The sequence below is a fragment of the Pelophylax lessonae genome (genome assembly GCF_965119305.1).
Source record: "Pelophylax lessonae genome assembly, chromosome: 2".
Lineage (NCBI taxonomy): Eukaryota > Metazoa > Chordata > Amphibia > Anura > Ranidae > Pelophylax > Pelophylax lessonae.
The window spans coordinates 123,598,657-123,611,793 of record NC_138769.1 but is presented as its reverse complement, the minus strand read 5'-3'; the positions used below and the strand labels follow the sequence as shown (position 1 = coordinate 123,611,793).

At 44.7% G+C, this 13,137-nt stretch overlaps 1 protein-coding gene across 1 annotated transcript in view; it reads right to left on the bottom strand.

Moving 5' to 3' along the window:
* NUFIP2 (nuclear FMR1 interacting protein 2) overlaps positions 1 to 11,838 on the bottom strand; it is a 99,878-nt gene extending 88,040 nt beyond the window's left edge. The window contains exon 1 of the mRNA XM_082246245.1: positions 11,484 to 11,838. Coding sequence (XP_082102371.1) covers positions 11,484 to 11,679 — 196 coding nt within the window. The 5' untranslated portion in view covers positions 11,680 to 11,838. The remainder of the gene's footprint in view (positions 1 to 11,483) is intronic.
* Positions 11,839 to 13,137: the final 1,299 nt, after the last annotated feature.

Sequence of the window (13,137 nt, the reverse complement as noted above, 5' to 3'; positions counted from 1 at the left end):
CTGGTGTAAGAACAGTGATTCTTACACAGGGGAGAATGACAGGCGGCTTGTTTACATTAGCCGGCTGCCTTTCTCCCGGTGTAACGGACGATCGCGAGTGCCCGGCGGGCACACGCACGGGGGGGGGGGGGGGGGTCGAGCGGGAGCGCACATCCGGCGGCGAGTGCTCGCTCTCCAGAACCTCACAGGCTAGTGACGTACCTATACGTCACTTTGCCTGTGAGGGGCTGACCGCCGCAGTATATGTACTTGCGGCGGTCGGCAAGTGGTTAAGCTCTTCTCACTGTAATGTTTGGCCACACCCATTTTACCACAGTGCGCTCCAGGCCTCTACCTCCCTCATTTTCAAGTTGGAATGTTCGGAGAATATATTTATTTTACATTTCTACTGACTACGTATTACAGTTGCTTTAGTACAGCAAGACAGACTAAGGGTCAGGTCTTTACTGCAGAAGTACCATTCTGACACATACAGTGGGTACGGAAAGTATTCAGACCCCCTTAAATTTTTCACACTTTGTTATATTGCAGCCATTTGCTAAAATCATTTAAGTTCATTCTTCTTCCTCATGAATGTACACATAGCACCCCATACTGACAGAAAAACACAGAATTGTTGACATTGTTGCAGATTTATTAAAAAAGAAAAACTGAAATATCACATGGTCCTAAGTATTCAGACCCTTTGCTGTGACACTCATATATTTAACTCAGGTGCTTTCCATTTCTTCTGATCATCCTTGAGATGGTTCTACACCTTCATTTGAGTCCAGCTGTGTTTGATTATACTGATTGGACTTGATTAGGAAAGCCACACACCTGTCTATACAAGACCTTCCAGATCACAATGCATGTCAGAGCAAATGAGAATCATGAGGTCAAAGGAACTGCCTGAAGAGCTCAGAGACAGAATTGTGGCAAGGCACAGATCTGGCCAAGTTTACAAAAAGATTTCTGCTGCACTTAAGGTTCCTAAGAGCACAGTGGCCTCCATAATCCTCAAATGGAAGACGTTTGGGACGACCAGAACCCTTCCTAGAGCTGGCCGTCCGGCCAAAACTGAGCTATCGGGGGAGAAGAGCCTTGGTGAGAGAGGTAAAGAAGAACCCAAAGATCACTGTGGCTGAGCTCCAGAGATGCAGTCAGGAGATGGGAGAAAGTTGTAGAAAGTCAACCATCACCGCAGCCCTCCACCAGTCGGGGCTTTATGGCAGAGTGGCCCGACGGAAGCCTCTCCTCAGTGTAAGACACATGAAAGCCCGCATGGAGTTTGCTAAAAAAAACACCTGAAGGACTCCAAGATGGTGAGAAATAAGATTCTCTGGTCTGATGAGACCAAAATAGAACGTTTTGGCCTTAATTCTAAGCGGTATGTGTGGAGAAAACCAGGCACTGCTCATCACCTGTCCAATACAGTCCCAACAGTGAAGCATGGTGGTGGCAGCATCATGCTGTGGGGGCGTTTTTCAGCTGCAGGGACAGGACGACTGGTTGCAATCGAGGGAAAGATGCATGCGGCCAAGTACAGGGATATCCTGGACAAAAACCTTCTCCAGAGTGCTCTGGACCTCAGACTGGGCCGAAGGTTTACCTTCCAACAAGACAATGACCCTAAGCACACAGCTAAAATAAGGAAGGAGTGGCTTCACAACAACTCCGTGACTGTTCTTGAATGGCCCAGCCAGAGCCCTGACTTAAACCCAATTGAGCATCTCTGGAGAGACCTAAAAATGGCTGTCCACCAACGTTTACCATCCAACCTGACAGAACTGGAGAGGATCCGCAAGGAGAATGGCAGAGCATCCCCAAATCCAGGTGTGAAAGACTTGTTGCATCTTTCCCAAAAAGACTCCTGGCTGTATTAGATCAAAAGGGGGCTTCTACTAAATACTGAGCAAAGGGTCTGAATACTTAGGATCATGTGATATTTCAGTTTTTCTTTTTTAATAAATCTGCAACAATTCTGTGTTTTTCTGTCAGTATGGGGTGCTATGTGTACATTCATGAGGAAGAAGAATGAACTTAAATGATTTTAGCAAATGGCTGCAATATAACAAAGAGTGAAAAATTTAAGGGGGTCTGAATACTTTCCGTACCCACTGTAGGTAAAACATGTAATAAGGCAGCCAAGGACTGTTACAAAATGCAAGACTACACAAAGAAATTCTCTAAATTACATTAGGAAAAATACAACACTGCTGACCGCCATTTCAGATGTGAGGGTCATTGGTTGTCTACTGGTGCTGACTTGACTATCAATGACCAATCTTGTGCCTCAAAATGGTTGGTTTGAATCAGAGGGGACAATCCTCTCAGGGCCATCCATGAAAGCAGTAAAACCGTAGAACAGCAAGAGCTGCCACCTATTTTTACTGCCCCCAACCCCAATATTAAGGATATCTTCCAAGTCCACCTGAGCAATTTGGCTGTCATCTGTACTAGGCCAAATCATAAGCTGCCGAGGCATGCCCCACTCACACGTATACAAGGGGTTTATAGACCTTTGGCTGTGGGGTATACAAGGGGTTTGTAGTCCTTTGGCTGTGGGGTGGAGATAACCATAGCCCCTTATGATTGGAAAAATACCGATGACAGCTATCCGACGGGATCGCTAGGGTGGGTCTGGACTAGGACCAGAAGACCATTTAGAGCTAAATCCACTCTTTTTTTGGTCTGTGTCTCCCTAATGGAAGACATTTCTCTCCACTTTGTATCCTAGAGATGCGACAGGAGAATTCCTCTCTTAGATAGATAGTTGCCAATGGAACAGATATCACCATTGGAGGACTTCTCCTCACCTCTTTGTTGCAATGACTACTGGAAAATTGTGACTTTCCTGTTAACCTGGCCATACATGGTTCAAAATGTGGCCGGTTCAGCAGGTACCGGAAGAACTTCAATCCATGTATATGCAGGGAGATCTACCGATGGACTTCTGTACAAACACCCCGTTGGATTTTTCCCCCCTTGATCAACGCTGCTGGCTATACCGGACAGCAATCATCAAGTGTACTCTGATGGTAGGGGGAAGTCTCCCTGCTGTCAGAATACAACAGCTTAGAGGGGAGGATTCCCCCCATTGACATCAAATACGTGGATCAGGGAAATCATTTTTTCGTTCAGCCGACTGGCTAAACGCAAAAAGGTGAATTATCTACTGGTTGCCTTACTTTCTGTATCAGTGACAGTGGTCAGATAATTAGAGGGGGTGAAACTATCCTGCAGGGACAGACAGCAGTAAAAGCTTGACAGAAGTTCTAGTCTTTCCATGCTCTATTCACAATAAAAAAAACTTGGTTATACAAACATTTTGTACCTTTCTTCACATTTTAGACAAGAGTAATAATGTGAGCAAGGGAATAAAGAGTAATTTTTTTTCTTAGCAATAATGATCTATTTAGAGTGTACAAGTTTTGGGAATCTGCAACAGAAGTGTCGATGCAAGCATTTCTATTGCAGAGAACTGTAGACTGAATGAATAACCCACCCCATGGCAAAACAAAAAAGTTTGAACATTAGTCACTGAACACAGAACATACCTAAAATGCTTGTAGAGGCTCAATATAACATGAAGACGAGTGCAACACCCATGGCCCCCCAATTACCCTGTTATATGCAATCACAAGGGTGGTGTGATCACTTCTGTTAGTAATAACTTAATTTCAGATTATACACACACACACACACACACACACATATACATATATATTTCCCCCCCCCCCCCCCCCCACTGAACAGATTACTAATTGGAGAACTTTCACAATCAGTCAAGTTATTGGTTTACGAATAAACTATTACAAACTAGAATGATTTCACTCTGTGCAGACACAAGGATGCAGTATATATTATTCATGATCATTCATAACCATGTGATATGTCATCTACTTTTCTGTGGTTGTAACCATGGTCAGGTGGGGCCAAATATACAGAAGGGTGACCTAACCTGACTGTATAAAAAGGCATATTGAGTGTTGTTTTTTTCACGTTTAATTTCAGTGCACACATTAACCACTTAAGCCCCGGAAGATTTTACCCCCTTCCTGACCAGGGGGTATTTTGCGATTCGGCACTGCGTGACTTTAACGGACAATTGCGCTGTCGTGCGATGCTGTACCCAAACGAATTTGACGTCCTTTTTTTCCCACAAACAGAGCTTTCTTTTGGTGGTATTTGATCACCTGTGCGATTTTTTGATCATGCGCTATAAACAAAAAAAGAGCGACAATTTTGCAAAAATAATATTTTTCACATTTTTATATGAAATTCCCTCCCAAATAAAAATGTAAAAATCAAAATTTTTTTTTAATTTTTTGGCTACCTATGTTTGGTTAAAAAAAAAAAAAAAAAAAAAAAAAAAAAACCACAATAAGCGTATTTTGATTGGTTTGCGCAAAAGTTATTGCGTTTACTAAGGGAAAGATTTTTGTCATTTTTGTTGTTTTTTTTTTTTTGTTTTTTTTTTTTTAACGCGCAATGGTGGCGATCTGCGATTTTTTTGCGGTACTGCGACAGACAGATCGGACCCTTGACTGACATTTGACACTTTTGGGGGTACCAGTGACATTACTACAGTAATCAGTGCTATACATATGCACTGTTACTGCAAAAATTACACTGGGAGGGAAGGGGTTAACTTTATTGGAGAGGGAGGGGTTAAGTGTGTCCCTAGGGGCGTGTTTCTAACTGTCATTGGATGTGGCTAGTGGTGTAATAGCACAGATCAACGGTCCTACATAGCAGGACCGAGTGATCTGTGTTTTTACACAGGGGAGAATGACAGGCGGCTTTGTTTACACTAGCCGCCTGCCTTTCTCCCTCTCTGCCCGAAGATCGCAAGTGACCGGCGGACATCGGGTCCACCGGTCACACGCGTCGGCTTCGTCGGGTACGAGCGGGGACGGGAGCACGCCTCCGGCGGCGCGCACTCGCCCCCTATTCGCTCCCAGGCTAGTGACGTACCGGTACGTCACTTTGCCTGGGAGGGGCTGACAGCCGCCGTATATAGTCGGGCATATATAGTCGGGCGGTGGTCGGCAAGTGGTTAAAGAGACATGGCCACCTTGCCCATGCAGCTCCAAGGTAAAAGGGGTTCTGCAATGATCCCCCTGACCCAATTATACTTACCTTACCAGTGTTCCTCCCTCCTCTGCGGCTGATGCTGAAATGTCTAGTGACCCTTACCAGGAAGAGTGGTGACATCACATCGATCATATAATAGTGCTTGGGCCTTCGATGGATCAAAAGTTGGCCTTTTCAGCACTGCCCTCCCCTCTGTAAACTGACCACGGTGTATCATGGCTGCTGAGCCCTGACACCGTGGTCAGGTCATGTGCCTCCATCATCCGCAGCTCCCCTGTCCTCCCTGCTGTCTGCTCCTGTGTCAGTGCCCCTCCCCTTCCCGTCCTGCTACTAAAATACATTTTATGAGCCTCTATAATCCTCTCTGTACCCTGATTACAAGTGGTCTGGTCTATGTGTTTTATAAAAACAAAATGCCGCCTTTACTGTATTTCAGAGCAGCTCCCGAAGATCACGTAACTGGCTGGCTCTCTCTCTAGCCCGCCTGACGCCAGCAAAGAAATCTCAGCCCCACCCCCTGCATCTGTCGGACAGGAAGAGGAGCAAGCTGGCCAGTCATGTGATCGCAGGGAGCCGCTGTGAAATATGGTAAAAGCAGCATTTTTTTTTTTTTTTTTTATAAAATCGAGACAGGAGCACTTGTGATCAGGGTACAGAGAGAATTATAGTAAGTTGTCATAGTAGGTTAACAACCACTTTAGGAAAAATAAAAAATACGATTACACATATACAAGGGCCGATTCACACTTGCCCATTTTCTTGCAGCAAAACTCATGCCCTTTTTCTATATAAAAATGCATTTCTAGTAGAAATCCTATACATTGCTATTTGGCTGATTCACAACTATGTGCGGCAATTTAGACAAAAATGAAAGAGAAACTACATGGGTGTGTATATAGTGACTTGAGCTGTAACGCACATGGAACAGTTTGAACCCAGCCTAAAAGGAAATCTTTTGAGAAAAAAAAAAAAAAAAACACAACAACAACAGGTTGCCGTTGGTGATCTCCTTCTGAAAAGGTTTGCTTTTGTTGGTTTTATTTCAAACTTTGACCACTTCTGGACCGGAAAGTTTTTTCCCCCTTAATGACCAGGCCATTTTTTGTGATACAGCACTGCCTTACTTTAACTGACAATTGCACAGTAAATAAAATTGATGTCCTTTTTTCCCCCACAAATAGAGCTTTCTTTTGGTGGTATTTGATCACCTCTGCGATTTTTATTTTTTGCGCTATAAAAACAAAAAAAAAAGTGACAATTTGGAAAAAAAAAACAATATTTTTTACTTTCTGCTATAGAACATTCCCAATAAAAAAAAATCATCATTTTAGACCAATATGTATTTTGCTACATATTTTTGTTAAAAAAAATCCCAATAAGTGTATATTGATTGGTTTGCACAAAAGTTATTGCGTCTACAAACTAGGGAAAAGATTTATGCCATTTTTATTTATTTTATTTTCACTAATAATGGCGTTGATCAGCAATTTTTAGCGGGACCTCGACATTGCAGCGGACACCCAAGTGACATTACTACAGTAATCAATGCTAAAATTATGCACGGTTACTGTACTAATGACAGGCAGGGAAGGGGTTAACACCAGGGGCAATCAAAGGGTTAAATGTGTCCCTAGGGGGTGCTTTTTAACTGTTTGGGATGAGCTTGCTGAATGAACAGAGATCTGTGTTCCGAACTAGGAGGAACACCGGATCCCTGTGTTCATTACTGGCATAATAGCAGTCTGTCGGGTTTACATTGGCAGACTGCCGTTCTGTCTCCACGGGGAGCAATTGAGGGTGCCCAGCGGCTTTTTGCGGCCGCCAGACCTGCTGGTTGGCTCCTCCTGTAGCTAATCGGTGCGTGCTCCCACTAGCAGTCCCGCGAAATGACGTACAGTTACATCTTCTCGCGGAACAGAGCCGACTTGCCGCAATATACAGAATGTACTGCTGGCGGTCGGCAAGTGACTCAATAGAAGAAAAAAAAAAAAAAAAAACACACACACACACACACACACACACACACACACACCACACTTTTAAGCAAACAGGGTTTCGGGAGTGTTGGATGCCTATTCCCCTGCTGTACACGGGTGTTTGCACCCACTACATCATTACAGGACACAGCCAGTGAGTGAAACCACAGTGCACAGTATGGGTCAGGGGGGTCTAGCATAACACTCCAAGGTGCGTGTTGGACACTGAAGATACTTGGTGTAACTCTTCAAGAGGGTATATATTCAAGGCAAAATGTAAATAAACTGCCAATTACTGCCCACAATCAGTGCCCATAGTGCTGCCAGTCAGTGCCTGCTCATCTAGGCACAGATGGGCACTGACTGGCAGCACTATGGGCACTGATTGTGGGCACTGATGGTGCTGCCCATCTGTGCCACATTTCAGTGCGGCATATTAGTACCTCCTCATCAGTGCCACCTCATCAGTGCAGCTTCATCAGTGGAGTAAAAAAATTTATTTTCAACATTTTCTGTTTTTTTTTTTTTTAAGAAATAAAAAAACCCAGCGGTGATTAACCACTGCTCACTAGAGCTCTACTGCGGCAAAGTGGATCGTTATTGTCTGGCGACGTAGACCTACGTCGCCAGACACTCCACTTTCTCGGCGGCGCGCGTGTGCCGCTGGAGGCTCGCTCCCGCTGTTTTCAGTCACAGCGGGAGTCGGGCCAGGGGAGGAGCGGCGGTGATCGCCGCTGCTCTTCCCCGATCGTCGGGGAATCGAGTCTGGAGATCCGCCCGCATGTGTAAACAGAGCGGGCGGATCTCCTAAGCGACAGGCAGGGTCAGATTGCAGGGTTCAGCATAGCTGAACCTGCGATCTGTCCTTGTGTCACTCAGTCACCTCCCCCTACACACATCAGTAAGCACCAGGCATAGATTAACCCCTCCCTCTCCAATAAAATTAACCCCTTCCCTGCCAGTGCCATTTTTACAGTAACAGTGCATATGTATAGCACTGATTACTGTAGTAATGTCACTGGTACCCCCAAAAGTGTCAAAAAATGTCAGTCAAGGGTCCGATCTGTCCGCCGCAATGTCGCAGTCCCGCAAAAAAAAAAAAAAAAAAAGAAAACACACCAAAAATGACAGAAATCTTTCCCTTAGTTAGTAAACGCAATAACTTTTGCGCAAACCAATCAAAATACGCTTATTTTTTTTTTTACCAAACATAGGTAGCAGAAAACAAATTGGCCAAAAATTTTGATTTTTACATTTTTTTGGGGGGAATTTCATATAAAAAAAAAAAAAATGTGAAAACTATTGTTATTTTTTCAAAATGTACGCTTTTTTTTGTTTATAGCGCAAAAATTAAAAATCGCACAGGTGATCAAATACCACCAAAAGAAATCTCTGTTTGTGGGAAAAAAAGGACGTAAATTTAGTTTGGGTACGGTGTTGCATGACCACGCAATTGTCAGTTAAAGTCGCACAGTGCCAAATCGCAAAAAGTGGCCCAGACGTAAGTAAGCAAAATCCTCCAGTGGCAAAGTGGTTAAATACCACCAAAAGAAAGCTCTATTTGTGTGTAAAGAAAATGATAAAAATGTCATAGGGGTACAGTGTAGCATGACCATGCAATTGTCAAAGTGTGACAGCGCTGAAAGCTGAAAATTGGCCTGGGCAGGAAGGGGGTGAAAGTGCCCTGTAGGCAAGTGGTTAAAGGAAAGGTACGTTTTACCAGCATTTAACCCTTGCAGTGTTGAGGGACCTACTACAATTGTAGTTTTTATGTAATTCCTGGAGTTTTGAGGCAGGTCAACACAATATGACCTCCAGGGTGAAAGTCCATTTTAAGATGCCAGTCATGCCGCTGTGCCGCATTTAGCGCCTATGCCTGCAGCCTGTCAAAAAAATACTCTGCGGCTGGAAGGCCTAAACCATAAACTGAGTGGTTTGGGGCTCTGTCTGTTCAGGGAGGACTGTGCAGGACACAGGCCTAAAGCTTTATTCATCCTTTACACAGGGCCCCTGGTAGACATATCTCAGCCCAGGGCCATACACAGGAATCCTGTGCTGAGAGGAAACCATTGGCTGTCCATCAATCATTACTGAACTGAATAATTAGGGGCTCTGACTGGATTTGCTGCATGCTTGTTCCAGGTCAGTGACAGAAAACAGGATCAGTGTGAGTGCCGGGGAACTAGAGATCTCAGAATGAAGTCAGCAATGGCAGCCTCCTTCCATAGAACTCTCTGGACCTGATGTATGAATCCATGCAGGAAAAAGGATGGCATGTTATGTAACACACACTGACACATCTTTTAGAATATTCGTGTGCAGCCTGCCCTGAGAGAGCTTCACACTGCACCAGCAGGCCGTGTGTGTCCTTATTAATACCACACATGGACCCCCGCCGGGCTGCTTGTAGCCCCGTCTAGACGTCCAGAGAACGGTAGGCGAGTCCCCGGCTCCAGCCCCCAGAGCAGGCCGCACCGACCAGCTGACTGGAGAGGGGAGGAGGAAGCACGGAACTGTCCGGGAGGATTCCATGAACCCTCTACAGCAGGCGGCCTTCCACACAGTGAGCGTAACTACACCACACCGAGCATAGGTGACAGACACCGGCCGAGGCCTGCTGATCATTGTCAGCCTGGATCGGTGACTGCACACCGCCATTTGGGGAGAACACTGCACAGTAAACACCCAGCACCAAATCATCGATCAGTCGCCACCATCACACACGGTGCTCTATAGATCAGTGATCATCGCCGTACAGTGTATGGCCTATAGATCAGATCATCAATAATAGATCCCCTATTGAAATGATATGGACTATAGATCAGTGATCATCAACGTACACTGCATGGCCCTAAAAAACAGATCATCAATATACACTATATGGCATATAAATCAGTGTTCATCAGTGTACACTATATGACATATGGATCAGTGCTCATCAATGCACATCATTTTGCCTATAAATCAAATCGTCACTGTACACTGTATGGTCTATAGGTCAGATCATCAATGTACACAGTATAGCTGATAATCGAATTCACACTGTATGGGCTATGAATCAGTGGTCATCAATGCACACTATATGGCATATATAGATCAGAGCTTATCAATACACACTGTAGATCAACTCATCAATCAGACATGTGTCATCAATATACATTATATGGCTTATAGATCATTGTTCATTAATTCACACATATAGATCAGTGCTCATATGGACTATGGGATCGTAACATAGTGTGGCCAATAGGTCAATACTCAGCAATATAAACTAAATGGCCTATAGATCATAGCTCAATAGTGTTCACTGTATGGCCTATAGGTTAGTACTCAGCAATGGACACAGTAATATATATATATCCAGCTTTTATCATTAAATGGCCTATATACCAGATCAGTGTACCCTATATATCAGCATTCACAATGTACACTGTATGACCTGTAGACCAGATCAATGTATACAGAGCTCATCAATGCACACTATGGCCTATAGATCAGTGATTATCAATGCACACTCTATGGCCTATAGATCAGTGATTATTGCTCCATGGCCTATATCAGTGATTATCAATGCACACTCTATGGCCTAAAGATCAGTGATTATCAATGCACACTCTATGGCCTATAGATCAGTGATTATCAATGCACACTATATGGCCTATAGATCAGTGATTATTGCTCTATGGCCTATAGATCAGTGATTATCAATGCACACTCTATGGCCTATAGATCAGTGATTATTGCTCCATGGCCTATAGATCAGTGATTATTGCTCTATGGCATATAGATGAGTGATTATCAATGCACACTCTATGGCCTATAGATCAGTGATTATTGCTCCATGGCCTATATCAGTTATTATCAATACACACTGTATGGCCTATAGATCAGAGCGCATCGATTCCCGATCACACATTGGGCCACCCATGATCTAATAATCACTTATTAGACCCCTCACGGAGCACAAAGCCCCCAGAATGCACCGTGCTGGCACTCAGTAAGAGGTTCGTGAGGTTAAATGGAACTTTGACATCTGCTAGAGAACACAGGGTGACAATGTATCAGTCTCTGCACGATCTCCCAGTGGCGGAAGTCTCCAATGTATCAGAATGCAGATGTCAGGCTGAGCTGTCACAATGTAGCAGACAGATCTGTAGGACCGATCCCGAGCTATCAGTAGAAATACATCCTGACACAGCCATCGTTCCAATGATAAGTACACTGATCGGCCCTATAACCTTCACACCAGTCACCACAATGTCCACCCGACCATTAAATGTGAATGCCAGGCTAGAGACACAGGATCCCTGTAGATCCCATACAGGCCACAGCCCAAAGAAAGGCACACATGTACATTGCATAGCTTGCAGCCCATCACCCCTCCCCCTCCAGTACCCTTTACCCCCAGTGCTCCCTCCACAAGCGGACCTGTTTTCTTCTGGTGTGCTTCCTGGTGCTGTAGGGCGTGTTTGTGGTCATGTTTTAGCGGCTTAGGCTGATATCGGAGGTTGCCCTCTGCTCCATGCTGCAGGCTGGGGGTGCTGTAGTAGTAGTAGGTGCTGTGCGAGGATGATGAGTGGTGGAGGTGGTGATGATGGTGGTGGTGGCCAGGCTGCTCCTCCATTGAAAGTGTCTGGGCTCCCCCTGTGCTGGATCCAGAGCACAGAGCCCCCTCTCTCTAGATGGGAGAGTGCAGATGTGCCTCCTTCACTAGGACAAGCCGGTTGGCTTAGGGACTTTCTAGAAACGATTGACTGTTCCTCTCCAGCAATCAGCCTCCTCCAAGTGCCTCTGATCCCCTCCCACTACCCCCTCCATGTATCCACCCCCACATGTGTCTCCTCCCCTCTCACCTTCCCTCCCTGCACAACTTTGCTTCTGCACGATCACAGGGCTGGGCTTCAACGTCAGCACTAGGACTGTACTTGTGTGCAACAGCACTTTCCACACACAGCACAGCACACACAAGTGTTCTTCTGCAGTACACAGCTTCATCTGGGATCACAGGCACTCATACTGGATGTGCATGCTGCTGATTGATCGCATGGCATGTGATCCAAGTCTGCAGTGTGTATGGGGGGTCAGCTAACAATGGGATCCCAAAAAGAAAGGAAAAGTTGTCCATATATGGTGTAGGTGGCTAGAGGTTGTGCTGCATGCATATTCAATTTGATCTGGTCAGTCCTGGGTACAAAGCAATCGCTTGTTTGTCTCATTTCCTCTAGACCTGCCTTTCCCGGCATTACAGTATTTATCCTGGAGAAACCCTTAACCACTTAAGCCCCGGAAGATTTTACCCCCTTCCTGACCAGGGGGTATTTTGCGATTCGGCACTGCGTGACTTTAACGGACAATTGCGCGGTCGTGCGACGCTGTACCTAAACGAATTTGGCGTCCTTTTTTTCCCACAAACAGAGCTTTCTTTTGGCGGTATTTGATCACCTGTGCGATTTTTTGATCACGCGCTATAAACAAAAAAAGAGCGTAAATTTTGCAAAAATAGCAATATTTTTCCCTTTTTTTTATATGAAATTCCCCCAAAAATAAATGTAAAAATCAAAATTTTTTAATATTTTCGGCCAATTTGTTTTATGCTACATATGTTTGGTAAAAAAAATCGCAAAAAGCGTATTTTGATTGGTTTGCGCAAAAGTTATTGTGTTTACTAACAAAGGGAAAGATTTTTGTCATTTTTGTTATTTTTTTTTTTAACGCGTAATGGCGGCGATCTGCGATTTTTTTCGCGGTACTGCGACAATGCGGCGGACAGATCAGACCCTTGACTGACATTTTTGACACTTTTGGGGTTACCAGTGACATTTCTACAGTAATCAGTGCTATATATATGCACTGTTACTGTAAAAATACACTGGTAGTGAAGGGGTTAACTTTATTTGAGAGGGAGGGGCTGTGTGTGTCCCTAGGGGCGTGATTCTAACTGTGATTGGCTGGGGCTTCAACTGTATGCAGAGTGATCAATGGATCTACATAGTAGATCCATGTGATCATCTCTCATACAGAGAGGAGAATGACAGGCAGCTTGTTTACACAAGCTGCCTGACTTTCTCCCTCTCCCCCGCCG